Raw genomic sequence first — 27,993 nt, forward strand, 5'->3', positions numbered from 1 at the left:
GCATCGAGTCCCAGCGAGGGAAAAGGACAGAAAGCTGGACAGTTAAAGGTAAAAATGAGATAGGACTGTCACGTTCGTAAAAACAAATAGGTGTAAATATAAACACCAGTGACCAACAATCAAATAAGAAATATATATAAAAGTCAAGTGATTTGTAAATTGTAAACTATAAAAAATACTCCAAAGACATATACCTACTTAAAGGATAAACATGGACTGGATGAGATGTCTGTATACTAAATGTACAATGTGTAGGATTGATGTTGATAGGGATAGATATTTACATATAAAAAACGAGTTGTGCACAGAACCATTAATTATAATCAAATTATAATCTGTATTCATATTTTGGTGTTAGAGGGTTTTTGACAATGACTGATGTTGGGTGTTCAGCAGTGACAGTGTGCAGGAAGGAGGCCTACATTTTCTTGTGTCAAAATTATAAGATTATTAAGATGCACAATGGAAATTGTTGATCTCGCAGGAATAAATTATAATGTTGAATGTGCGGATGATTTGGCTGAAATAAATTGAGCAAGCAATTTGTATGCGCTGATGTCTGAATTATGTTTATGTGATACAAAATGGTACAAAACATTGTACCATTGCTGTGCTGCAGCAGTACAAGACATCTATACATAAAAAAAAAATGTCTTCTGACAATCGCAGGCAGTTCAATTGAAACAGACTGAGTTCATAGGACATTTGATCGACCCTGCTGTAGCACCTCCTGCTGGATTGATGACGATATGAGTATTGGAGTTGTTAAAATAACATCCTCAATCCTTAACATTTTATTCAAGCTCAGTACATACTAAATCAAATGGCATTTATGTTCTGAACAACTATTTAATTAACAGTAAATCAAACCATGTTTTAAGTGTTTGGTAAGAGAGTGGCATTGAGCTAAATCACCGCTGGGGAACAGCAGTCATGGTAAATAAAAGGATATATTTAAAAATGTGTTTTGCATATTCTAAATATTCAATGTAATTTTCCAATGCTTTTTCTAATGAGCTTTACGGATGTATAGTAAGCAGTTAAGTACAAACGCATGGCTGCATACTGTCTATAAGTATGCTGCTTTCAAGTGCTACTCGGAAGATCCTCTTTCCCACTTGTGAAATCGGAATTACGAGCTTTGTTGTCGGGACGAATTGAAACAATGGCGGACGTAAGGTTTGCTGTTACCTGCGGTTTGGGGGAATCCTTTTTTGATTCAAAAAATTATAAAACGATAAATAGCATTGGTCTATATCAACTCAAGTGTGCATATATTCCAGATGAAAATTATGCACACAAGCAACAGCTAATACTTGTTGCACTGTTAAAAAGAAAGAATAACGTCTCATCCATTACTGTATCTGTACTCTTCTCCGCCATGTTGAAAGAATGGCCACCCCAACTCGGCAACTCGTGTCTCAAAATCTCCGAGTTTCCCCAATCGTAATTACGATTTGAGGGGGGCGTTCTATGCAATTTCCAAGGCAGCATCTTGTATTTCCCATAATTCCGATACCACCTGAAGGCAGCAGTAGACGCATACCCAAATGCTCCAACCACTGTCTCCGGTGCTGTCACGTGCCTACAGGTGTCCAATAGCGAGCCGGGCATTACCCAGTTTGCCGCACCCAAGTGGGATGATGGCGGCTGGGCGGAGCGACGCAGCGACAACGAGCGCAGCAGAGAGATGAACCCACTCAGAGATCATTAGAGTAGCGGATAAAGACAGCGAAACCCCACCGGCCTGCTTTCACCGAGAACTGTTTATACACATTTCACCACTTCGTCAAAGAGAGGGTAAGGCCGGAAATAATCGAAGCCTTTTGTTTTTCAGCCGTTTGTCCGGTACAATGACCCGTATGTGTGCGCGATAATGTTTTCTGGTCAGTTACGTTGTGTTCCCGCACGGCGAGCTCTCACTGTTTTGCTAATGTGTGGCTCGGTGCAGTCTGCAGTTATGAAGACGCTGTATCGCTATAAACGTGACTTTCTGTCTTTTTAGTGTGGTTAAATGAACTCGCCTGAGCACAATGCGTTTCCCGTTTTGGGAAAAACAACAACAACCGCGCGGCCACACACTCAGCTGCCCAGTGTGTGTATCGTTAGCCCGCTGCCCGAGTAGGCCTGTGGTTGCATTATTTTTTTCTTTTCGCAGTCGCACAGTTACTGTAGCGTTGTTAATAAGGGCTGCTCGGGTCGATATGCCCCCTAATGTGGTGTTTCTGTTAGTTTCCATTCTGGGATGGGCCTTTACTCAGTTGTGTGTTGAAGGAGCGGTTTCCTGTTGTTAAGATGGCACTGTGTCCTGCATAATAACGCACATCATGCACATTCATTTTTTATAATTCTCTTCTGACACTGTCTTTTCACAGTATAAGATGGGAAAACCCATGGCAGACTGTCAGTTAAAGTATGGTGTTAATCCCTAGGGGACATGCACTGAAGAAAACATAGAAATAAAAAACTTGATAACTAAAGACAGAGGGAAACTTATACTCAACTCCAAATATACAGCAAAATATAGTGCACGTGATGCACTGTGCGTTAGAAGTGCAACATTTAACAAAAACAATCAAATATTTGCTGTTTAATTGTTGTTAATAATTGTTTTCTGTTTTCATACAATATTATTATACAAAACAATGTCACCGTGGTCTCTGGAAGCTTTTGATGATCGCTCTTCATGACTTTCTGACATTTTATAGACTTTAAGATTAACAGTCATTTCAGAAATAACTTACAGATGAATAGTTGATGAAAGTAAGTGTTAGTTATAGCACTAATTGTCCAGCTCTAATAGCAGAGTGTATTGAAAGGTGATGATAACTGGAGAGTTTGTAAGCCTTTAACTGCCTTTTGTGAAAGTTTTTTGTAGTTCGGTTTTTAGCCCCAAAGCGGGCATCACAACGACTAATCTGTAGCTGTGTTTTGCTTCTCTCTGAAGTCGACAAAAAAGTCCCTTCCCCCTGATACTGTATGAGGATTAGCTAAGCCAAACAGTCAAGATGAACTATCTGAGTGTGTGTGGTAAGGCATGGTAACTCTCTGGATTTGGTAATTCTGTTAAAATGAGTAACACTCCCAAAGGAGGGAGCTTAGCTCTGTCAGTCTGGCTCCATGTAGCCACACACTTTATACACACACACACACACACACACACACACACACACACACTCTCTCTCACTCCAGATACAGAGTGTTTATTTTACTCCCACTCCCCACGCCCACACCCTTGACTGCAGTGCAGCTGAAAATGTGTTCCTCATTTCAAGTCCATTCTCTCTATTTCACCCTTTTCTTCCTTCCTGCCCATATGTGATTACTTAACAGGAGACATCTTTTAAGCTAGTCATTCTTTAACTATCGTTCACACCACAGAGGTCAATACCATTACTGTCAATATAGGCGATGTTTAAGACACTTGCCTTTTGACACTAAGGGGAGGCCATGGAGTACACTATAGACCAGGGAGTACACTACAGACCAGGGAGAACACTACAGGCTGGAGGGTACGCTACAGGCCAGGGAGTACACTACAGACCAGGGAGTACACTACAGGCTGGAGGGTACGCTACAGGCCAGGGAGTACACTACAGACCAGGGAGTACACTACAGACCAGGGAGTACACTACAGGCTGGAGGGTACACTACAGGCCAGGGAGAACACTACAGGCTGGAGGGTACACTACAGGCCAGGGAGTACACTACAGACCAGGGAGTACACTACAGGCTGGAGGGTACACTACAGGCCAGGGAGTACACTACAGACCAGGGAGTACACTACAGGCTGGAGGGTACGCTACAGGCCAGGGAGTACACTACAGACCAGGGAGTACGCTACAGGCCAGGGAGTACACTACAGACAAGGGAGTACGCTACAGGCCAGGGAGTACACTACAGACCAGGGAGTACGCTACAGGCCAGGGAGTACACTACAGACCAGGGAGTACACTACAGGCTGGAGGGTACGCTACAGGCCAGGGAGTAAACTACAGTACTGTGTGTGGCTTCTTACTTTCAGCAATCCATTGAGCGACCAAATAGGAAGCCTTCTGGCCTTTCTCTGAAGTTGTGGCCAGGTTCACCATCCGTGTTTTCTGGCAGATGTATTCCTTGCTCTTTCGACAGAAAAAAATATTTTGTTAAATTCCAGGTGCTTTGTAATCAGATGACGCTTTAGCTTGGCTGGCTTCATGGCTTCGTTCACAAGCACCTGAAGTTACATGACGTATTTTGGTCTATGAAATGATCCTTCCTGTGCATGAGAATTGAGTGTGCACGGAGAGGAGGGGTTATTCACAGACGGGTCAGAGAGACGGGCTTTGCTGCATTACAGGAGATGCTTGGACAGATTCAGAAGAGATGGTGAGTTTAATGTTATCAGTGGGTTTGGTTGGTCCATTATTTTCCTTGTTTTTTGAATCATGGATTTCTGCTGATGGAGACAACAGCTCAGAACAGGACTGTGCAGCTGGCAAGCGGTTCATGTCCTATTTTTAATTATCCTTTCAAATTCATTTGTTGCCTCCATGATTCTATTTAGCTATGCTAGCTAAATCCTGGATGTGTTGTTTATGTTTTGACTGCTGCAAAGTTCAACCCGTTCTCGTGTGGATCCATTCAGTTACCTAGAAGAGCTCTGCAGGCACATCCCTGCCCTGCTGTTAGAAACGCAACTCTTATTAAAACACGGTTATACCTAAAGTACCGTATCATATTGGTTTTAAAGTCATGGTATCACAATACTTGCATGGACTATGCAACACCAATCAATAGAGCATAACGTAAGTGGTGAATGTTCTTTTAAACTAAAACAATCAACCTTAATTTAGCGTTGGCTTGTTAAATCTACCTTTATCTTGCTGTCATTTTCCTTATTCATCTCTCTCCCTGTCTCCTTGGCTGGTTGTCGGCAAAAGATTCTAGAGAGCTCCGCCGATGTGTCTTCACTGTCGTGTCAGATGTACAGGTTAGGGACAACACACAGCAGATTAGAGTGTGACACTAAGGAAACTGCACAGGGAGGAGTTTGTTGTCTCAGAGAGCAATCTCCCACCACTCTGCCACTCTATATGACATGCGACAGCCAGATAACCCCCGTGTCACTGTACTTACATTCCAACGCAACACAGCAACAGGCCTGGCCTTGGTAGTCTGCAGCAGATAAAACCTTTCCCATGAAGTTAGTCCAAGTGATGGTGAAGCTTGACATACAGTACTTTTTTTTTTCTTTTTAAAGCACAATGTTTGATCCTCTCACAAGCTATTTACTTGAAACTAAAATGTATTGCTTGGCTAATGTATTTGATGATCATTTCATGGTGACATACCAAAGCAAAGGGAGCTATTGGTCTAATGACTAAGTTAACCAGCTAGTCGCTAACTGTGACACCCACAGTCGGTGGGTTTTTAAGAGCTCAGCTGCCTGCTGAGGCTGAAAACAGCGCTATGATGAGAGCAATGAGAGTGGACCTAAACAGTCGAGTTGTGCCTGAATGGCTTAAAGTTACTATAAAATGCCGTACAGCTGAAGGGAGCTGCAGATTCCGGTGATAATTGACCCCTTTCACATTGTTGACGCTATGGACACTAGGAAATACTCACAATACGTTTATTGTGGTGACTTCTTATCCATTATCTGGATAATCGTTAATATAGTCACGAAAAAGCTGTTTAGCTCGCTATCATGGTAGAGGCTAGACTAGAGCCTGATTTTAAAAATAAATAAATACAGGATACAGAAATGTATAATAAAAAAAAGAGTTAAAAAATTATCCTGGCCAAAATTATTGCAATTTTAAAATATGCTTAAAATTAACCCCATCCCTACTGCTGTAAGCTCCTGTTTTCCATAATGCTACAACATCTGTGTGTGACAATTTCTGTCTGGTACACAAGACCATACATGGGGCAGTGCTAAAAATGCCACCTAATGCATTCCTACAAGTCGTAGTGGTTGGGGTCTGTAACAAGACCAGTTGCTATTGGATTCCTCGTCCCCAGTAATGACAGGCATCCGGCTCAGACGTATAAAGAGCCTTGTCCGAATGCTTTTCTCAAATGTTCAAAGCTGCATGAAACGGCAACCACACACCAATACAAGCAAGACTGTTCGGCCATCTTTTCCCCCCCGGACCATAATGATCCTTTCATTGCCGATTGCTTGATTGGCATATTTTTGGAACACAATAAATGGATCTTTTTTTGCATCACACTGCTTTCTTTTTTTCAGAGAGCTTATTCATGCTGAAAATGTGTTTTAGTGCAAGCTTCCGTGTCTCAAAAGAATTATGATCAAATTGAAGTGCACAGTGCTTTAAAGCCAGCCGCTGTGAAAGAGCATTAAGCCTGGTACTCGTCGACTTATGTCTCTACGTTTTGGCCTTCTTGTCGTTGGCTCACTGCAGCCTCTGGGGGGTGGTGGAAACGTCTGTATTGAGGGGTCTCATTGCAAGTTCTAAACAACAGTTTAGTCAACCATCCAGAGGAAATTCAGTCGCTTGTTCAACTAAACAGCATCCTGTTCAGAAATGTATTTTTTGAGTGTGCAACGTCATGTTAAGCACATAAATGTATTTAAGATGAAGAGCACCTTTTTGCATTTGAGCGTATACTTTTCTAATATGTTTGAGCAATATGATGACTAGGGTTGGGCATCGAGATCCGGTTCCAAATAGAAACCGGTTCCTAACCTCCGGTTCCGGAACCGTTAAGAAGCTGTTGGAATTGTGATCCTTTTTTTTTTCGGTTCTTAAACGTCCACACTAGTTTGTTTGTTTTACTCCGCTCGCACTAGTTTGTTTGTATTACACTGCCCGCCGTGCGGAGACTCCGCGCCAGTTTGTTTGTTACTCCGCTCGTACTACTTTGTTTGTATTACTCCGCCCGGCGTGCGGAGACTCCGCGATAGAACGTCACTCACTCAACATGGATGGCGGAGCTCCTGCTAACTCGGAGCTCCTGCTAACTCAGTCTGTGCTGAAATGCGAGCGGAGTCTCTCTTGAGTGTTTAGTGGAGAAATGTCTCGCTGCTTGCTGGCCCCGCCCCCTCCCTTCATCATCACGCTGCTCATACTCGAGGTCTGTGCTCATTAGTTTCATAAAACCAATCCTTGCTGCTCTAATGCTGGTTCAATATTCATAAAATGTTCATTCATGATGTTACTGCCATTACAATATGCAAACAATTATTTAAGTTAAGTGAAGTCAAGAAAGACTGTTTTTATTTTTTTTATATAAAAACATGTATTTTCTATCAGGACATAGTTTTCAAGTGCAACTTAAAATGTAAGTGGATACATTGTTGATGTTACTGTTAAAAAAGCACATCAATAAAGTGAGTATTGGCAAAAATCGGTAGTCGGCAGCTGTTGAATGTAACTAATAAAGTAACTCGTAATCTAATTTAGTTACTTTTAAAATCAAGTAGTCAGTAACTTAACTAAGTTACTTTTTAAAGGAGTAGTCAGTAGTCGGATTACTTTTTCAAAGTAACTGTGGCAACACTGGACCTGTTGACCTGCACCTCAAAGAATCGGAATCGAGAATCGTTTAGAACAGGAATCGAAACAGAGGATCGGGATCGGGATTGGAATCGGTAAAATCCAAACGATGCCCAACCCTAATGATGACATGCCGTTTTTACATACCATAAAATCAGCCATTTTGCCATACTGTTGGTAAGGAGGTAGCTATCTCAACACTTCTGTGTGTATTTGACCTTTGTGGGCAATGCTGTAAATCAATTGGCACGACTGCTTATGAAGTTCCTTGGTTTGTCAGGTGCCTTACACGTGATTGGTCATCACATTCTTCCAGTTGCTAGGAGACGAGTAAACCCATGGATCCATCCAGTCCAAGGGTTTTACACATCCGAAGTGAAAATGGAGGCAGAAATAGTAGCGTGTGATGTCCATAGGCCGTTATGTTGTGTTGTGGTTGTGTGTATTGAAGCCCTGTATACACAGGCTAGTTGATCAAACATGCAGGACACATAGTGCTAGTCAGGCCAGACCGTATAGAGCCAGGACCAGATACTTACTATCAGTGCTGTTGTAAATTCCCCAACATCTGCAGGGTGGTGCATGAGTCGCAGCTTTAGGCACACCCATGGTCCCACTCACACTGAGGACGGGATATTTTCCAATTCAGATGACTTAATCACAAGATGGTCCTGCTGTAACTGGTTACACCTTTAAAAGCACATGTCTTTGGAGCTACGTAGACAGAGGAAATATTGAGTTTTCAGTTAGTGTTGATGCATTTAACAGTAAAACATGTTAGTTTCCCTGCAAATCAGTCTCCTTGGCTCTCCATGACTATAGCCAGATCATGTTATTCATATAATAATAATAATAATATCAAACTTCTAGAGATATGTTTTACCCAACTTGACTTCATCTTAATCTAAAACAAATGCAACTATTAATTCAGTGTATGTTGCATTTCCCTCAAGTCCCAGAGTAATTGTTGAATCTAATGTAAAATATGTACCATTAGTTTGAAGTTGTGCGCCTTGTGACACTGCCTGGCTTGCAGTGTGATGTCTGCCCATGGTCTTACATAACAGCAATCTTAGAGGCTGTCCCCTGTTTCCATGGTGCTGTGTTTGGTTTCCATAGTGACTGCACTCTTCACAGGAGTGGAGGCTAGCCAATCCTCTGCACCTACATATCTGAGGAGAGATGAGAAGTAGGGGGTCTGATGAGGTGGGGGTGCCTGTGGTTGTGAGATGTACAGTGTCCATAGATAAAGCTCCGTCCTTCCTTCCTTCCTACAGCCATTGTTATTGCTACATTGTCCACAGAAAATGGACAACTTATGAATATTTGTTTAAGTGTAGTTTACAGAAACACACATGAGCTGTTCGTGTTGGAATGGTGTGTAATATTATGTGCAGCTTTAAATTAGTTTATTCAAAGAAATTCTCACCAAGAAGGTTGTGTAAGCGACCCAATTTATCTAACTGTATTCATGTGTACTGCAGACCAATGGCAACCAGGAGACAATTGAAAGGATCCTATTACACAATTCCTGCAGTGCTTCAGTACATAGCGATGGTTCGTTGTGAGCATGATCAGCGTTGAAGTGCTGAAAATGTAGATCTGTTCTCCTTTCTGAACAAAAGAACAGCAGCAAGAATGTTTAATCCTTTTGGGGGATTTGTCACTTTTTTTCAGCTGTCCTGTTGTCCACAGACAAGTTTGCTTCCCTTCATTGCTGCTGATGGTAAACACCAACATGAACAGCAGACAGCCAATGCAACATAAACCAGTCAGAGCAAAGTGGATGAGATCAGATGAGCCGTCTAGAAGAATTAAGAGCCTCTTTCTTGTACACCAGACTGACACGGGCCGGTCTTGGAGGGGCTGCAGAGACTCTCATGTTGTCACGTACCTTTCTTTAAGGCGGGCTCACACCAGACCGAAAATCGGCGTCTTTGAGAGAGTCGGCGTCCGTGACATGAGTCTCCTTGGTGTGGTCGCTCGAATCGGCCCACGTCGGCGTTCATTTCAGCCGATTCAAATGTGTAATCCGCCATTCGAGTCGGTCATTCTTTTACCATTCTGATTGGTGGAGGCTAGCAGCTTGACTAGCGAATCAGTGAAGCCCGGAAGTGACGATGGTAAACATACCAGATAACCAGTGGAATCGAAGAAGGTGGTCTAGAGAGGACCGGCTACTTCCGGTTTTCGTGTTTTTTGGCCCACAATACAGATTAGCGCCGCCTGTTGTTTTGGAGACATTACATCTCGCGCAAGCGCGGAACGTATGGCGTCGGCTGTAATTCCGTAGGTGTGAACCGCCCATGTCGTTGTTCGAGTCGGCCATATTAAGTAGCCCGACTTCATTTACCGACGCGAGTCGGGCAGTTCTTCCGGCGTGTACACACCTTTAGAGTTAAACAGACCTACTCTGCCTCTATCTGTCAATATAACCATCTATTTGTTCAGTGTGACTTTTAGGGATATTTTTAAAGCTCCTGGTTTGAGGCGTGGGAAAAATGGCCACCGCAGTTATGGCAAATAAAAGCACCTAATCCAGTAAATAATAATATTTATACAAAATAATATTAATATATAATATATGGGTTTTATCCTGGCCAAAATAATTGATTGAATTAATTCATGATATTATCCCGATTATCATTGAAATGGCACCAAAATCCACTGTAATCACTTTACCTTGCATTTTGTTGACAAGCAAATATTTGTATTTTATTCCCTTTTTTTAATGAACATCCTTTTTATGAAAAACAAACAAATTGGCCCATTCCTACTATCCCAACTTTTCAATATAGCCGATTCTTGTAGTTACTTTCTTCTTGCATTGAAAATCCTTTTTTTTTTTTCACATTTTATTTTTCTCAACTGCTGCTTTTTCTATACGATGTTTTTATGGTGTGATTGTTGCGATTCCCTTCATTTAATGTGTGTATGGAGTGAAAATGGACAAAATAAATGTTGGGTTGGATGTTGTGGAAAATCTAACCAGTAAAAGTGGACAGAAATGAAGAGAGGGCCTCTTCCAGCTCCCAGTGTGATAGCGGATGCTTCGGGTTTGGTCCACAGTTGTCATGGTAGTTTCTGCTGAACTTTTGTATTGATGCCGACTAATGGGCCGCATCAGTTTCTGCCAGAGCAACCCTACAGACATTACCCATGCATGCTTGCACACATCACATTTCCCCGTGCTCATAAGCCCGTCTGTGTACTTCAGAGTTGGGACTTGAGTAGTCTGCGCTGTGATAGATAGGCTGAGACTATTTATCCTCACATACACCCAGCCAGCAGGATGGACACTGATCCATAGGAAGTCTGTCTCACTCTTCTCTTTACATCTCTTAATCGCTCCCAGTTGTCAGTTGAAGGAGACGCATGATAACCTTTGAGCTGAATGTTGGTTATTTGTTTCCAAAACATACAGAATACTGTAATAGTTATCATATACAGATGATGGTAAGACTTTTGCTTGAATTTTATTCATCAAGCTGAGTGATGAGTCACTTCCTGTTTTTGTTTTACTTTCTGTCGCCCAGCCTTGACAGTTGAGTGGTGTTGTGATTCCAGGAAACACCTTGTGGAAATCAATGTAAACCCATCTCAGCTGGGAGGAGTGGTCACATGATCGTGACAGGAAGTAAGGGAGAGTGTGGTCTGTGTGAGTGGCTTTCTGGTCTTATGACTGGCGATGTTCATTTCACTGCAGATACATTCTCTGTATCCCTCTGTCAGCATTTTTTATTGATGTTATCGAGCTCTCCTGAAACGGTATGCCCATGACGCCGTGATATAAAACCTGGTGTTCGTGGAGGTGTACTGTGCTTTTAATGGTCAAATGTGTTCAGAAAAACCTTCATCCATCCCTCGGACTTGTTATTCGCTTTTATCTGACAGTGGAAAAAATCCCTTCCTCTACAGGAGGCCAGCCCAGGATGAACGGCGACTCAGGTGCCGGCGTAGTGACGGCCCCCCCTCCCACCACGGCCCCCCACAAGGAGCGGTACTTCGACCGGGTCGATGAGAGCAGCCCGGAGTACCAGAGGGAGAGAAACATGGCGCCCGACCTGCGGCAGGATTTCAACATGATGGAGCAGAGGAAGAGGGTCTCCATGATACTGCAGAGCCCGGTCAGTGGAACAGACTGGTTCAGTAGCATACACTTCATGAACTGACAAAATACTGTGGAGACACTGCCACAGCCAGTATTGAATGTGAATAGGTTCTTTTTAGTGTAAAGGCAGCAGCTTTCTCAACATCACATGATGGATCCGGTTCATTCCCCAGCAACAGAGTGTCACTGTTAAAAGGCTAATTGTATGTGTGTGAAAAGCACTGATGGGTTCAAGTCCTGGAAAAAGAGCCCAGAGTGGTGCTTATGAGTTTTTTACTTTGTTGAGCTCAGGTCAGTGTTTTCTACGTGACTCAGATTGTAGACATTTCTGTTGATATACACTCAGTTGCCTATCTTCTAGTTTCACCCAGCTCCAACTAATGTAGTCTAACTATGCAATTGCGCTCTATCACATTATAAAAGTGTTTTTTAACTGTCTTTTAACAAAAACGTGATTAGTCATTACTGTTGGACTGCAAACAGAAACCAGAATGCTTTCACTACCAAAATCTTGTCGCATGAATATGCATACGGAGTTGGAAAAGGAAGTCTTGGCCCAGATATCCATTGGCTACACCAGAACTGCAGAAATATAGCCCCTTGCCCCCAGATTATCCTATATTCATGAAGGGTATCATTTAACTTCTGGTTGAAAATGTCAAATTGGGATTCTCACCAAGCAAAAAGTATAACGCTTCTGCAAGTTGTTTTTATACCATTCAGAAAATTAAAAATGTGACGGTAAACACGGCAGTATCAAAAATTTTCAATTTAGTTAATACAGTAAAAAAAAACATTTTTTTAAAAAGCCACAGCAATTGTATGGTTGTTAAAATCTCGTAAACATAGTTTTTTGTGTGTGTTTTTTTTTTGCCTTTTACATTTTTCTGTCTTCGTTGATGACTGGCAGGCATTCTGCGACGAGCTGGAGACAATGATCCAGGATCAGCTGAAGAAGGGGAAGACGCCCACTAGCCTGCTGGCTCTGCAGCAGATCGCCGACTTCATGACCACCAGCATGCCTTCCATGTATCCAGCTGCACCACAGGGAGGCATGGCAGCACTCAACATGAGTAAGCAGAGAGAAGAATGAGTGTGTGTGTGACTTTTTGACCTCAGCTCTGCTAACCACGAGTAATAAAGTTAATTTCTGGACAAAGAGTCCAGTTGGGATTTCAGCAAGCAGACTCCATCTAATTGTTGTTATCTGTATGTGGATTTCTTTTCTTTCCTGCCTGCAAGGAATCAGGAATACTTCTTGTTTCCTGTACAGAGCGTGATATTTGATCCATTTTGTCTCTTGTTCCTCACTATTATTTTTCAACCTTTCATGTCTTTCTGTCTAATCACATCTCTTCCTCTCAGGTTTGGGCATGGTGACTCCAGTGAACGATCTGCGTGGCTCTGACTCCATTTCCTATGACAAGGAAGAGAAGCTGCTTCGCTGCAAGCTGGCTGCTTTTTACCGTGTCTGCGACCTGTTTGGCTGGTCCCAGCTCATCTTCAACCACCTCACAGTAAGATGGCCGTCTTTCTTTATATTACAACCGGAAATATCATCTAGCAGTAAAGTAAAGACATATTCACATTGAGGCTTTTAGTATATCCATCTGTTCCACGAAAGGTTCATCACGTTTTTAATTAAATGAAGTACAGTGATGGTTGTCTGTGCGTTCATGGGCACATTCAGGAACTGACAAAAGCTAATTCAGCACACTCTTTATTAGTGCTACTTTGCTAAAAATGTAGGCCAAATATAGGCTAAATTGTACACATACAGTGTGGGTAGATGTTCTGATTTGGAAGGTTGCAATGTAATCGAAGAGGGTGTTTGTAAGTGAAATTAACAATAAAATAACTCTGTAATCGACTGTTTCTGTCCTTGTAGGTAAGGGTGAACCAGGATTCCTTCCTAATTGTCCCATTTGGGCTCCTGTACAGTGAAGTCACCGCCTCCAGTCTGGTGAGAATCTGTGCTGAAGTCTTGTCTTAAGTTTTATTTCTGCTTTTCTGTCACAGATTTCTGTGGGGATTAGTTTGCGTCTCGTGTGAAAACAAGTGAGATTGATGGCTAAAGACATTTCACTTAAAGCTGCTGCTCGTTGTCTGCCCTGCTCTCCAGGTGAAGATAAACTCTCAAGGTGAGATAGTTGAGCGGGGAAGCACCAACCTCGGGGTCAACAAGGCTGGCTTCACTCTCCACAATGCCATATTCGCTTTCCGGCCTGATGTCAACTGTGTCATACATATACACACAGCGGCGGGTACTGCGGTAAGGGACAGTGTCTGCAAAGTAATGACACCCAGTATAAGCACAGACATGGACACATTCAAGTCCTATGTCATATGCTGTGTGGTCTGTTTGGTTGCAGGTGTCTGCCATGAAATGCGGCCTGCTGCCCATCTCACCTGAGGCACTGTCCCTGGGCGAGGTGTGCTATCATGACTACAATGGCATCTTGGTGGATGAAGAAGAAGATATTTTGATACAGAAGAACCTTGGGCCTACCAGCAAGGTAACATAAGTGTTTATGTCTTTATCTACGTGAAAATAAAAACAAGATAAATATTGCTTCCGCAGGTGTGGGAATGTCAAATTGAAATACAATGATGTCATTAATACCTGCTTAATTCCTCTTAGTAACCTCTAAAACGCATAGAAGAAATGAGAATGTGCTTTTCCTTTTATTTCCCCTCTCTCACAGGTGCTCATCCTGAGGAACCATGGCTTGGTGACTGTAGGTGCAACAGTGGAGGAAGCTTTCTATTACATCCACAATCTGGTCACCGCCTGTGAGATCCAGGTAAGAAGCACACCGACGTGCATGCTGTAAAGCACATTAACTCTGAAATAACACTGGACAACTGACTTGCTGTTTATCTGCATTTTTCACAACAATTGTATTTGTCTCATCTTTTCTCATGTTCATGTGTGCATGTCCATATTTAATTTTCCTTCCGTATCTGTCTGTGGTATCCCTCACAATTTTTTTTTCTCTCAGGTGAGAACACTGGCCAGCGCTGGAGGGCCAGATAATCTGGTGTTTCTGGACCCAACCAAATACAAGGCACGCTCGTCTGTCCCAGAGCCAGCCAGAGACGGGTCCTCTGCACAACCCAAGTGGCAAGTCGGGGAGCAGGAGTTTGAGGCTCTCATGAGGATGCTCGACAACTTGGTAAGTAGAACGAGGAAAAGGGAAGCCTCAAACAATTGCTTGGGATTTCTTTATTCTTTGAACACTTGGAGGTGGTGGCAAAAGTCTCTTTTGCTTTTTTTTTGCTTTTTTTTGCGTTTGTGTTGAATTACTACCCACCTCTCCAATCTGCATAATCAAAACAACTTTTTTTTGGCCCTTGTGCCTTTTATTGAGATCGGACAGCGAGAGAGTGAAGGGATGACATGCAGAAAGGGCCGCCGGTCGGATTCAAACCCAGGGTCTCTGCAGTGACGACCAACTCTACCACTGAGCTATCCAGCGCCCAATTTAAATATTAGTTGATGGTGTATTGGCCATCGGCTAACCCCTGTTGTTGTTTGTCTTCCTGTTTCCCAGGGCTACAGGACGGGCTACCCTTACCGCTGCCCGTCATTGCGTGACAAATCTAAAAAGTACAGTGACGGGGACAGCGCTCCCTCCGGCCACGGTGGTTACTCATACGGGGAGGACAGTGACTCAGGTGCTCGCTCCCCGCTGAAACAGAGCTTCCAGCGCGGCCAGCGTGACAAGACCCGCTGGCTCAATGCCGGCGGCCGGCCCGACGAGCCCTACGAGGACGGGCCCGACGGCAGCAGCCCCAAGTCGAAGCCTAAGGTGTGGACGAACATAACACACGATCACGTCAAACCCTTGCTGCAGTCTCTCTCGTCTGGTGTCTGCGTGCCAAGCTGTATAACCAACTGCTTGGTCTGTGCCTACCTTATTGTTCATAGTAAAGATTTTACAGCTACCTTGTTGGTGGAAATGGGCAGATGGCCGGCATCCTGAAGTTCAGAGGACAGTGGGACTGGGGGATGATCTTTTATTGAGTGTATCTGCTAATTTTCACTACTTTTCAGCTCTTTCAGACTCACTGTAGGCACTGTAATTTCAGATGTCCTATTAAAACACCTTTCTAAAGCAGTTAACTGTGCTTTGTTAAGTAGCATAGTTGTGTATAATTGTTGACCCTCTTTGCTCCCTCTCCCTTCTGGCCTCCTAACGCTTCATGATGCCGGGCCAGCCGCCCAAAGCATGCCCCACTGCATGTGTAGTAGTGAAATGCATTGTATGTGTTGATGTTTTTCCCAGAGGAGCGGACAGCAGGGGTGTGGCATGAGTCCTCTAGCGGGCAGGTGAATGTGGCAAAGATACGGCGACGATACTGCTAACCAACCGCCTTAAGTTTACTGCCCTGCAGAACGCACTCTGAATTTAGTCTCTTGCAGTTAGCTGTTGTTAACTTTGTTGCTCAAACATGTTTCAGCAAAAAGGGATAAAGAAAATGCAAGTACAGAGAGATTTGAGTCAACCTTTCTCAATGTGAGTTTGCTTTATTGCTTCTCACAAATATTTACCATTTATAAGATTTACATTGCAAACAGAAATGAGGGAGGTGGCATGTTTCTAACTGAGAATCTTTAATGACCAGAATAATTCAAAAACAATGTTAATTTTCCTTGGCATAAGAGTTATGCAGCCTGCTTTTCTAGTTTTATATTTTCCTCAAACACGGATCCCGGTTGTATTTGTTTGCTCCCTCTATTTATTTTTATGCTTTCAGTTTATTCTGGAACGCCTCAAGTGCATGAGAACAGAAAAGGGGAAAAAAGCTGTGGAATTTGACTTTGAATTAAAATCAATTATCTCCTGTTGGAAAAGTAGGAAATGTTGTGTTGTGAGACTCTTTCTGAGTGAGTATATCGCGTTTTGATGTTCATCTCATACTCAACCAACCCAACCCAGCAACTTCCATCCAGAAACCCTCCCTCATCTAGCCCCTGGTTTGGCAGCTAACCAGCCAAGCTTAAAGTAAACGCAGGAATGAAGTCATGAGCTTACGCTTTCCACCGCGAATAACATGCCTCCTTTAAACGGGTTCAACTAAGTATTTTTGCATGAAAGCTGAATATTTTATTTGTTTATTCACCCGCTGCTCATTCAGTTTGGTGCAAGAAATGAGTACAGACTTATTTTTTTTGTTCCTCCAATCATGCTGAGCATTACCAGGTTTAGAAAAACACATTGGAAAGTAGATGGGGTATTTTTTCATATTTAAAAATGTCATGACAATGAAAAGTTTCATCCTCTGCAGGGAAGACGCACTCTTGTTTTAAGTTTGTGGCTTTGTGGCGTTATTTTATTATTATTTTTCGTCCCAACGTGGACGAGTGTCCTCGGGTGTGTTTCTCTCTTATCTGTCGTCCTCGTTGTTGTGTATCAGCCTGGGAAATGACTTTGGTGATGCCAGCTCACCCCTCACTGCCACTCTCGCTTCGTAAGCCAGCCTCATCATCTGTCACCTCCCCCCCCACCTCTCACCTCCCCCCCCTCCTCGTCCCTTTAACCGTTTTCTCATTCTGTGATGTTTTCAGTTGAGCGTTGAGTTCAGTGTGCTCCTTCTGTTTCATTTCTAATAGTACATCAATGATGATGACAAATGTTATAGTAATAGTATAAAGACAGTCGGGCTTCGGTTGTTGCATCTTAAAACTACATCACGCGTGAGATCTGACTGTTATTCTAGTGTTTTTAGCATCGGCACTTAAGGATGAACATTTATAAAGTAAAGGATACGGCTGTTATGGGTGACATGATTCTTTATGCTGAATCTATAAATACTAAGACAGATTTAAGTGACTTCATTTTTAAATGACATTAACACATCTTTTCCTGTGAGCATCATGTCTGTAGTTTTCTAGCATTTCTAGACAAATTGCTTAGATTTTATTTCAGCTCGATGCAGTTTCTCATTAAGTCGCACACAAACAAAATAAACGATCCTGTATGAAGATGGCCCTAATGCTCTCAATTTAGAGAGTTTAGTCCCTTGTTCGGCCTGTGTTGGAGCCCCACTGCATCATGGGTTGATAAGTAAGAATCAGAGAGGTAGGGACGTATAACAGCCCCCCGCTAAATTAAGTAGAACTGAATCTCATCATCATTGGTTCACTTATTACATTCAAACCTTTTTACAGCCATCCAACTTTGTCCATTTGAGTTCAGCATGATTCTTGTGTTGTGAAGCCTGCATAGTATTTTGTCTAAATCTATTTTTGTGCTTGGGTTTTCATGTCATTCACGATGTTCGGTTTTAGTAATGTCTTGAACACTTTATGTGGTGTTTACAGTGGACAAAGGAAGACGGGCTCCGCCAGGCTGCCGCAGCCAATCAGTTCATCCCAATGAACACCAACCCAAAAGACGTCCTGGAGATGAGAAATAAGGTATCAGGTTTTCCTCCTTTTTTTACTGCCTTTTACTTTTGTCAAACGAAGACCACATGATTGTGCTCATTATCCTCGTATGACTTGAACGTTGTCGTTTGTAGATCCGAGAGCAGAACCTGCAGGACATAAAGACAGCAGGGCCTCAGTCGCAGGTTCTGTGCGCCAGCACCGTGGAGCGCACCTTCAGCCAGGTCAGTCTGTGAATGTGGCACATAAAAACCTCCCTGCTCCTGCCATCCTGACCTGGAGATGAATGTGTCTCATGCTGATGGAATAATTTTTATTAAAACCATTGAAATGAAATAGACTTCTGATTATATATTCTGTCCAGGTCTGGAGTTGTCCAACGCTTTAATAGAGATAAATTGGTCGTCATCAAAAACCCATTCATTGTAATCTGAGCTGACGTCAGTTTTCTGAAGGAGTAACTTCACTTCTAATAACAGAGAGAAATATGTCCTCCGTGTTGTGTCCCAGAGCATGGGGTGACTTTGTAACGCATTATTCTTTGACCACAGAGATTGTCTATCTGGCAGGTGAGTAATGTTTGGGAGAGGTAACCTCACTGTCCTCTCCAAACCTGCCAGCTGTGGTTGTGTCCATATTCATATATACGCCTTTTTTATCCTTCATGCTTTTTTTTGTTTATTTATTTCATACTTGAGGATGTTATCCGTCACAGCACTTGCAGACTGGTCGTTTTGGTCTCTTGCATATTTAACAGGATCCCCACTACAGACTAATACATTATTTTCTGCGCATGCACCTTTTATCCTCTTTAGAGAAGTAAAAGAGCTCAATTTTTGCAATTCATGGGCAAATTTAAACTGAGCTGCTAACGTCCAAAAGGAGTCCTTGATGTGCTGTTATTTAAGACTCTGCTTGTATGACCTGCATACTGTATAGCAACGCCCTGTGTGGATCGTTTGTCTTTGCGGTGCATGATCTTGTCTGTTTGTTCCATCACTGCTATGCTTTTCACAACCATCGCTTTCCAAACCCATCTCTCTATGCATGCATTCCCAATACTGTGTGTTACGTGTGTTACGTGTGTTACGTGTGTTACGTGTGTTACGTGTGTGTGTGTGTGCAGAGGTGGAAAGTAACTCAACAAAAACAAACAAATAATTATTAACCCCTACTTTCACCAAGCTTACATTCAGCTTGTTCATGAAGAAAAGAAACTAGTTTTAAAAAAAGGGCGGACTCACATTCACTTTGAGAATCTTTTCTGAAAGCTGATGTCTCTAAACTTTACACGTGGGATATTTCTAAGTGTGTATTCCTATTGAAATGATCATGGTCAGGTTGACAATACGGCTGCTTTCACAGTGGCCCTAAATGCGTTCCCCAAATTGGTAGCCTCGCATCAGCTTGTGGACCTCAGTGAGATAGTGCAATGCTCTTTCCACCTTTGTGTGTGTGTGTGTGTGTGTGTGAAAGGTCTCTGAAAGGCTGCACACATTTCATGCCTGCCCGATGTGAATGTGCTAGTGTTTAAGAGCTGGGTTTTGCTCCCCCCCTCACTGGGTTTACTATTGCAGGACGCCCCTCTGTCTGACTGTACAGACACTATTGATGGCCTCGATGTGTCCGAGGGGTCCTATAGTCCTGCTAAATCTATTAGAAAGGTACTTACATATACTGTTCTCCTGTACTTCACACCATCCTCCAGTCATTGATGAAGTCACGGTAATCGTGAGAATGAGGTCTTTTTCTTTTTTATGCGTGTGCGGTGTGACCTAGTCTTTCCTTCATGTTTATGCACCCTAAAGCCAGCTGTGTATCCTGCTGTCGTTCTTTTTAAAGGAGTCATCACCAGGAAATCGCAATTTCTCTTGTTAAAACATGCATATCTGTGTTTGACCTCAGTTGAAACTTGCCTGAAAGGCTGGAGTTTGAAAGTGGCGCCGTTTTTTCGCTTCTGCTCTTTTTCCGAACAGGAATAGCACACAAGGGTGTGCATTCCTAAAGCACGAGATTTTGATTCTGCGCCTTCGGTGACGTCACCGTGGCGGCTACTTGCATAAGCCCACCCCTCTTTCACCACCCAACCCCGCCCCGTCCGCTACCTGAAATCGCCGAAGCGCCGCCATTATGTTTTGGAGTCTGCATGCAGGCAAGCCCCCCCGGCTCTGTCCTTCCTGCGGCGAATCAACGCGCGCCTCATTACATATTATACAATGCACATCCGGACCAGTCAAAACCTCGCGCGTAATCTCGCGTGATAAAATCGCGGTACGAAAAAGGGTCAGAACAAGCTCAATGTTTGATTAAAATTTTTTTTTTTTTTTCTAATAAGTTTTACGAATTGATCCAAAGCGATCCAAGGGGGGCTGGATACGTATAAAACCAGGTTATGACTCCTTTAAACGTTGAAGTGAGGAGTAAAGAGGGCAGGTATCTGGTGATGGAGGTGTTTGTTGCATGTATTTTACGGATTTTTTTGAAAGTCCTTGATAAAGAAACTGTTAATGTTTTGGGATTAAAGAATACAGCTATTGCTGTTAGTTTACCACAGTCATGCTTTTTAATAACCATAACTATGTCCTGTCCACCTGGTGGTGTTCTGTTGGCTTGAACTCAGATCTGTGCTTGGTACTCCTGCTCATGCTGCAAAATAATTATGCGTCTTATAATCAATTCAGTTGAAATGTATTCAAGCGTTTGGCACTGCTAGAACGTTTTCAGTAAATAGATCCTGGTTACAGATGGTAACCACCTCTTCCTGCCTTCCTTCTGTGTGTCCTGAAGGGGGAGCTAGTGACCGCATCCAAGGCCATCATCGAGAAGGAGTACCAGCCCAAGGTCATCGTCAGCAAGCAGGGTCCCAACCCCTTCACCAAACTCACCGACCAGGAGCTGGAGGAGTACCGCAAGGAGGTGGAGCAGAAACAGAAGGGGCCTGAAGGTAAAGATGACGAGTGGGGGAAAAAATTATTTGGTATTCAGTTATAGAAATGATATTCACAACTGGTAAAGTATGACCACTGTGATCAGCTCACATGGAATTTGCCAGCATTTTTTTCTTTTTATCACATTTTAGGAACGCTGACTAACCTTCATTGTTGTATTCCACAAATATCGGATGATGATACATCTACACAATGACTAGTGGTGGTAGCATTTCTATCGATGCAGATGAAAGGGTTAGAGAAAAGTCGCATAAAACAGTCTCCACAGCAAGAATTTAGTAGAGATCACCTGAGCTGTTTCACATTGTGTGTTTCACATGTTCACTTTATTTAATGTTATACTGTATGTTCTCTTTAGGCATGGTTCAATGTGAAAATTTTATATCCCGATAATCACCAAATTAGGAAGTGGGCTTAAACCTTAGACTGAAATGGCACTCGAAAATGAAATAATCATAAATGAGATGGTCATAAATGATGCATAATTAAAGAATAGATTATATTTTTAAAAAACCTGCAGAATCATGCAAAAGCCTAATTAACTTCAGATTGGTGATGTTATCTCTCCACACATGCACATATACACATGCTTCCACAGTGCAGGGCCGAGGCGTTAGTAGGGAAGGATCAGCCTCCAGCGTACCCTGTCCTGAGGCGCTACCGACGGGCCAAGCCTCTATCTCCACACCTCTACAGTCTGCGTCAGACACGCCCGTCTTAGAGAAAACCCTGCCCACAACTGTCACACCGGCCTCTGAGCAGGACTCTTCTTCCCTCGTCCTCTCCGGTGGCACCGAGCCAGTTCGGAGCGGGGCGAACTCTGCAGACGACGTTTTTATGGCCACAGAAGAGGTTTTACCGGCTCTAGATTCCCCACACAAAGAGTTCCACTGCGCCGTGCTGCGGGCCCTCAGCAAGGAGCCATCGGTGGTAGAGGCAGCTAAGGCAGATCGGGCTCCAGGTACACTACATGAAGCGGAGTCGCGCCTAAAATCCGGCCTTCCGCTTCCCTCCTCCCCTGCTCAGCCCTGGTCCGTCTCACTGCACACTGCTGCACTGGGAGGGTGGGGATCCCAGCCTGCTGTGTCCTCTCCTTTATCTGGGGGTTTGGAGTCTGCTAACGCTGTTTTACCACGCGCAAGCATCCTCCCTACCCGCAGTTCAATCTTCAAGCCTTTTGTTTGATTGTCCCCCCCCATCCCCGCTCTCTCTGATGTCTTATTCAAAGGCATCAGAGTTCTGGCAGATCAGATACCTTCCTGCAGTTTGATTGGACGAGGAGCTGACTAGAGAGGATGTGAGGAGTGACAGATTTAAAACCATCCCCTCACTCTGAGGGCGATGTCTCCGTGCCTTTGCAGCGGAGCGCTGTGCTAACGTTTTTTGTGGAAGCTGTGTCTGAGCTCAGTCATCCAATCGGAGATCGGATATAATGGTGTCTCTTCCTGCTGACCTGTCCTGAATATATATATTTATATATGCTGGTGTCCAATCTCCTGATTTCCAATAAAACGAATGATTTGTTTAGCTCTTCCCAATATGTTAAGATTGATTAATTTTTCTTTTTTTCCTGGGACTTGTTTGAAATAATTTGCCGTGTTCTCCTGATTTAGGCTTCCTCCCTGGTTTGGTTCTTGGTGTTGTCCTCCCTTTTCTTAGTGCTGCTATGTCGTTGCTCTTGACATCTTAAGATGACTTAAATGGTCATTTATTTCATGATGTCTTATCGTTTCCTATCTGCTGATTTCCACTTAGACCAGGAGCAGTTGGTCGAGCCTGAGGAGGAAGAGCCCCAAAGCCAGAAACCCACCACCACGCCACCCAGCACCCCTGTCAGAGCAGAGGAAGGTAGGTTGGCCTCACGTACTTGACATTCCTTCTACGGCCTGATTCTGCCTGGTTCGGCATGGGATTCTCCGGTCCTCGTTTAGGTTTTGAAGCTTTTCTAGGGTCTACAGAGAGAATGCGGCGGCTCTTGCCAGTCCACCTGCCTGTCTGTCTTGGGGTCTGTTCATGTTGTGGTCCTTAATAATAATCATACTACTACATGTGCTCTGCTGTGTCTTCTGTAATAACAGGCCAAGAGGTTTTGATAATTTAATCAGAGAGATGGAAATTTACAGTCTCCAGACATAATGTCAGGTAATAGTTTCTAGAGACTAGAACAGACATATTTGAAAAATGAAGCATTAATTAATAGACCCCAGTGCAGACAAGTTTTTATTTTTATTTTTGTTCTTTTTTATATTTATTTTCTCCCTCTTGGTCTTTATTACTATTGGATTACACCTATGTGAACTGTATCATCCACGATGATACCTGGTTAGAAAAGTCCATTAAAGTTATAATCTCTATTTCAAACAATAATTGGCATTATTTCCATACATGAAGTTTTCTTCTTTATATGAGCTACTATCCGCATGAGGGAAGGGGATGAGTGGCTTTGATCGCTGGTGTAATCTAATACCCGAAATATTGTGAGATAACATGTGTCTCTATGTACAATATCTCCTTTACCCCTTCACTTCCATTCTCCATCTTTTTGGGGTCTAAGATTTCTTCAGGTTGAAGGTCTTAAGATTCTTCGGGTGTTTTTCTTTTCTCTCTCTCTCTCTCTCTCTCTCTCTCTCTCTCTCTCTCCCTCTCTCCACATTTTTATTAATTTTTTTTATTTAACACTGTGCCTGTGGTTTGATCTGCATAGACATTTGTTTCTACTTGTGCTTTTTCTTCTTTGTGGCTGCGATTACAATCAGGAGATGGAAATACAAAAGAGTACCTGTTGCCATAGTAAGTATGTGATGTTCCAACTCCTCAACGCCCTCCTAAGTACCCGTCACCCTCCATAGCTGTGTTTGATCATTTACCCCCCTTTTTTTTTCTTTGCATGGCTTCACTAGTAGAGCTGATCTGTGGTCCGGACTTACCCTTTTTTCTGGGGTTTGAGATTGTCTGTTTTAACTCTGTTCCTTGAACTCCTCTGAATCTCTTTCTTGGGGTTGATGGGGGTTATTTCAGAACTTCTCCTTCTCTTGTTATCAGCCATGATTAACTGTTTCCACTTTCTATTTAAAAATAAATAAATAAATAAAAATAACCATGGCAAGAAATAGTTATTTTGCTTATAATCTTCAGATATGATCCATGACTCTGTAATATGGTGAATTAGTGTCTCTTTTACCTGAATGACGAGGTCTAAACAAAAGTGGCGGACGCTCCTGAAGTAAACCTCACAACCCTCCAAACCTTTCCGTTAGATAACCTCTTTTCTTCCTGCCAACGATTCACAGTCTAACTAACCAACCTCTCTTGCACATGTGCACATTTTTATCGATGTTCTATGGCATTTCTATGTTTTATTAAAAATGTGTTGAATGCTTGTTTGTCTTACAGACGAGTCCTTTACCAGGTACATCAGTGCTTTATTTGGGTGTGGCTTTCCAACCAAACTTGCTGCTGTCGGCTTTCGCAACTCACTGTCGGTTTAGTTTTACAGATGGTTGAGGTCGGATGCTTTGGCTGTGCGGTGGTGATTAAATGTGCTGGTTTTATTATCTGTCTGTGTGTTCGGGCCGTCTCTGTTCTGTAAGACACGGATGAAGACTAGTGTGGAGGGTTTTCTCAGGTCTAAAGAGTTGTTCCCACTCGTCGCTGTAGCATGTGAGCAATATAAAAAATGAACAAAGCTCTAGTTGTTCTGCACCTGACAGCACGGTGTGAGCTTCTACCTGAGCATGAGGCAGTGATTTGGATGCCGTTTGGGCCCGGGAGGCCGACTGAAGAAGAGCTTCTGGGTCCAGCAACAGGACTTGTTGCTTCTGGACTCTTTTTGCTGGGAGTATTTTTAAAGGATGACACCAGCTTTGCTCTTAACTATTTATCTAGTGATGATTTCAGACAGGATTGGGGTGAAAACAATGGTTGATTTTTACAGGAGACGGACGCATTCAGTTTTAGTTATAGCTGGCCAGATATTATCATTGGCGTCTCAAGTTGACATAAATAAGAAATATTGAAAATCTACAAAATTGCAGCCCTAGTATTAAAGTATAGTATGATGAGGAAAATGTAATTTTGTTCTCATACAAAACAGCTCGATGTAGCGTCTACACTCCCAGCAACTGGATGAAATTGCCGTCAAATAATCAATCAGGATTTGATTTGATTTCTCCTGGAGAGCTTCGGCAGCTTTAAATGAACTTAACTCAAACTGAATTTAACTCGACCCCACCCCCCTGACTTGTTACTTAACCTCACTTGTGTGGTTATGTTCTTAAAAACACAATGCAATATGTTCTGTGTTGTAGACTTGGATCTTTGTTTTTTTCTACACAGGGTGCAAATGAGCCAGGGAACTGCACTCATTAAGATCTCCCTTTTTAAATGAGGTAAAACATAATGCCGTGTATCAGCTTGGGCCGGTCAGAATAAGGAAAATGAAAGGAGTCAGAGAGAAAGATGAAATCCTGATTAATGAGAGCAAAGTGTTATTTTCAGTTGTTAATTCTTGAAGGTAAGCAGTACAAGTGGGGAGTCCTGAAGAGATGCCTTTCTTTTATTGTAATAAAAACGGTGCATATTTATTCTCTGGGGTTTTGACCTGAGGGAAGCTGTCTGGTGTGGTGTTTTATTATTGGTGTGTGTTTGTGAATTTAGTGGGAATGTTAACTTTGGAAGTGTCAGACCTTTGTTTCTTCTGTATGTTCCTGAAAGCCCATCAATCTTATAGATGCTATAAAGTAAAGAGAAAATCATGTTGATGTATTGACTCATCCAGCGGTTGAGTTGTAGTAGCCTTGGAGGTGTGTAAGCTCAGCAGCGCAGATCCATAAGTTTGTCCTTCGAGGTCGCTAACGCTCTCTTCCCTCGTCCCACCAGAGTCCTTGCCAGAGCAAACCGATAAGGACGAGAGTGACGCCGCCACCCTGAGACAGACCCTTCCAGACTTAACACCTGATGACCCCTCCGATGCCCCAGCACTTCCTGCAGAAGAATCAGTTTCCGCCCCTGCCAGCGCAGACACGGCTGAGGGGGAGGAACCCGCTGACGCTGGCGACCAGGAGGGAGAAGAGTCTCCCAGCAAATCCCCCTCCAAAAAGAAAAAGAAGTTCCGCACACCTTCCTTCCTTAAGAAAAACAAAAAAAAGACTGATTCCTAGGTTGGAGAGTATTGGATCGGTCCTCAAGGCTGGCCTCTGCCTCTTTGCATTTTCGCTTTTTGTCTGCTATCATTGCACCCTTCGAGCAAGCCACCGTAACACAGTTATGCTTTTTTGTTGTCGTTTTGATATCATTTGTCGCTGGCTTATTAACCTATTTTTCCTCGTTAGTGTGTGCCAATTTTGTATACAGTGTAAAAATGATTGCATATAGGTTTTTAATTATTAGAGGCTTCTCGGTTGTGAGTGAGTGATACATTCTGTCTTCTCCACTCCATCTGGCCTTTGGTGCATGTCTATTACTCCAGGCCCTCACACGCTTAATGTGGGGTTTTAGGGTTTTATTACTAAACTGTTGTAACCACTAGAATGTATTGGGATTGTATCGAAAATATGTTAGTGTCTTTTAAAAATGCTGAAAGCAGAAAGAGAAGCTTGTACTCGCATTTAACTGGTGGTCATCTTTGACAATGAAAACTGCAAGTTGATTAGTGCTAATTTTACCTCTGAAGCTGTGCTCCCGTGTAATAACATGTTCGCAGGCCAGAAAAACTACCGTTGGGATATTTTCAGGTGATCAATTATGGAAAATGCAGTCATATGAATTCCATATTAATGTGACTATAATCCAATATTTTCATTAAATCATCCACAAGCTAAATCCCATCCGGGTGTTTGTTTGTTGTTGTTGTTGTTTTTTTATTACTCAGTCTCTTCTAACCACAAGCATTTAACACGGCCTTACAGGTATGTTATGCTCATAGTTCATATAATGTGGAAGTTGGGTTTAATATTTCTCTAAACCAGATGAATCTGTGGTGCTGCAAACCTGCAGATGATCCTGTTCTAACCTACTGATAGTGAGTGTGGATCACAACAAGGCAACATCCCAGGAAACGGCAAGCATCGTGCTTGTTTATTATTCCTCGGGTTGATGATATAATTGTGATTGGCTGTAAGTCGCAAGAATGAAGGAATGTGTAAAAATAAATTCTCTTTATTATTCTAATTTTTTTCGTTTTTTGTTTTGTTTTTCCTCACAAAGTAGCTTCAGCCATGATGGCTTTCTATGGCAGCCAATGTTGCATTACATATTCTCTGTTACGAAGCTGCATGATCAGCCTGGACATTCCTGTGTAAAACTCCACTCTGAGCAAATGTGACTTTTGCATTGAATACTTCTCTGTTTTCAGTTGCAGTAAAGACATAATGTGCACTAGAGAAACCCTTTTTATGTCACTGATGTGTAATCAAAGGTGTGTTTGCAAATGAGCTGTGCTTAAAACAAAAATCATCTCCATTCATTGCTAACTTTATTCATCCTTTTTTATTTGAGGGGTAGTCATTCATCAATCTCACTTGTGAACCAAAGGGGAAAACTAACGGGAAGCTTCACTTAATCTGAGACGGTTAATAAACCTGTGTTCACAACAGATGGTGTATCTGCATAATTGCATACAAGCTGAGAATGTCTGACTCATAGAGGACTGCATTTGTAGAGTGCTTGGAGCATGCGCTGTCCTTTAAAATGACTGTAACTACCCTTTTTATTTGAATTATACTTTATTTTAGCTTTAGAATACTAAAGTCCTTGTCATGGTTTTCATTTGAGTCAACCATAGATTTTTTTTTTATCTTGCAGCTATGTTGAATTGTATTCTCTGTCTGAACTACTTCCAATTTAAATGTGTCTCATCATTAAACCAATTTCAGACTTACCACTTCCATCTCTATTTTCTCTTTTACAGCCACAAATAAAATAAAACACTACTGTGAAAATCAGTATTGTGCTTGTAGTCATTTCTGTAAAATCTCATAGTGTAAATCTACTGTAAACCATCGCCATCATTCAATATTAAGTATTTAGTGGATCATT

At 42.6% G+C, this 27,993-nt stretch overlaps 1 protein-coding gene across 4 annotated transcripts; it reads left to right on the forward strand.

The window, feature by feature from the left end:
* Nucleotides 1–1,644: 1,644 nt before the first annotated feature.
* Nucleotides 1,645–27,899, forward strand: add1 (adducin 1 (alpha)). Of its 4 annotated transcripts, XM_084035493.1 has the most exons (17): nucleotides 1,645–1,800; nucleotides 11,424–11,632; nucleotides 12,527–12,689; nucleotides 12,982–13,133; nucleotides 13,505–13,579; nucleotides 13,739–13,888; nucleotides 13,989–14,132; nucleotides 14,322–14,420; nucleotides 14,619–14,792; nucleotides 15,171–15,428; nucleotides 17,945–18,040; nucleotides 18,145–18,234; nucleotides 19,588–19,674; nucleotides 20,798–20,954; nucleotides 21,557–21,919; nucleotides 22,714–22,806; nucleotides 25,837–27,899. In XM_084035493.1, exons 2-17 carry the CDS (start codon nucleotides 11,438–11,440, stop codon nucleotides 26,115–26,117), a joined length of 2,577 nt encoding a protein of 858 aa, XP_083891619.1. In that variant the 5' UTR covers nucleotides 1,645–1,800; nucleotides 11,424–11,437; the 3' UTR covers nucleotides 26,118–27,899. The 4 variants fall into 4 exon arrangements, with proteins under 4 accessions (XP_083891619.1, XP_083891616.1, XP_083891617.1 ...); XM_084035490.1 differs by lacking the exon at nucleotides 19,588–19,674 and having other exon boundaries at nucleotides 15,171–15,521; XM_084035491.1 differs by lacking the exon at nucleotides 19,588–19,674 and having other exon boundaries at nucleotides 1,646–1,800.
* The last annotated feature ends 94 nt before the right edge of the window (nucleotides 27,900–27,993 follow it).

This window comes from Eutrigla gurnardus (genome assembly GCF_963514095.1).
Source record: "Eutrigla gurnardus genome assembly, chromosome: 19".
Taxonomy (NCBI): Eukaryota; Metazoa; Chordata; class Actinopteri; order Perciformes; family Triglidae; genus Eutrigla; species Eutrigla gurnardus.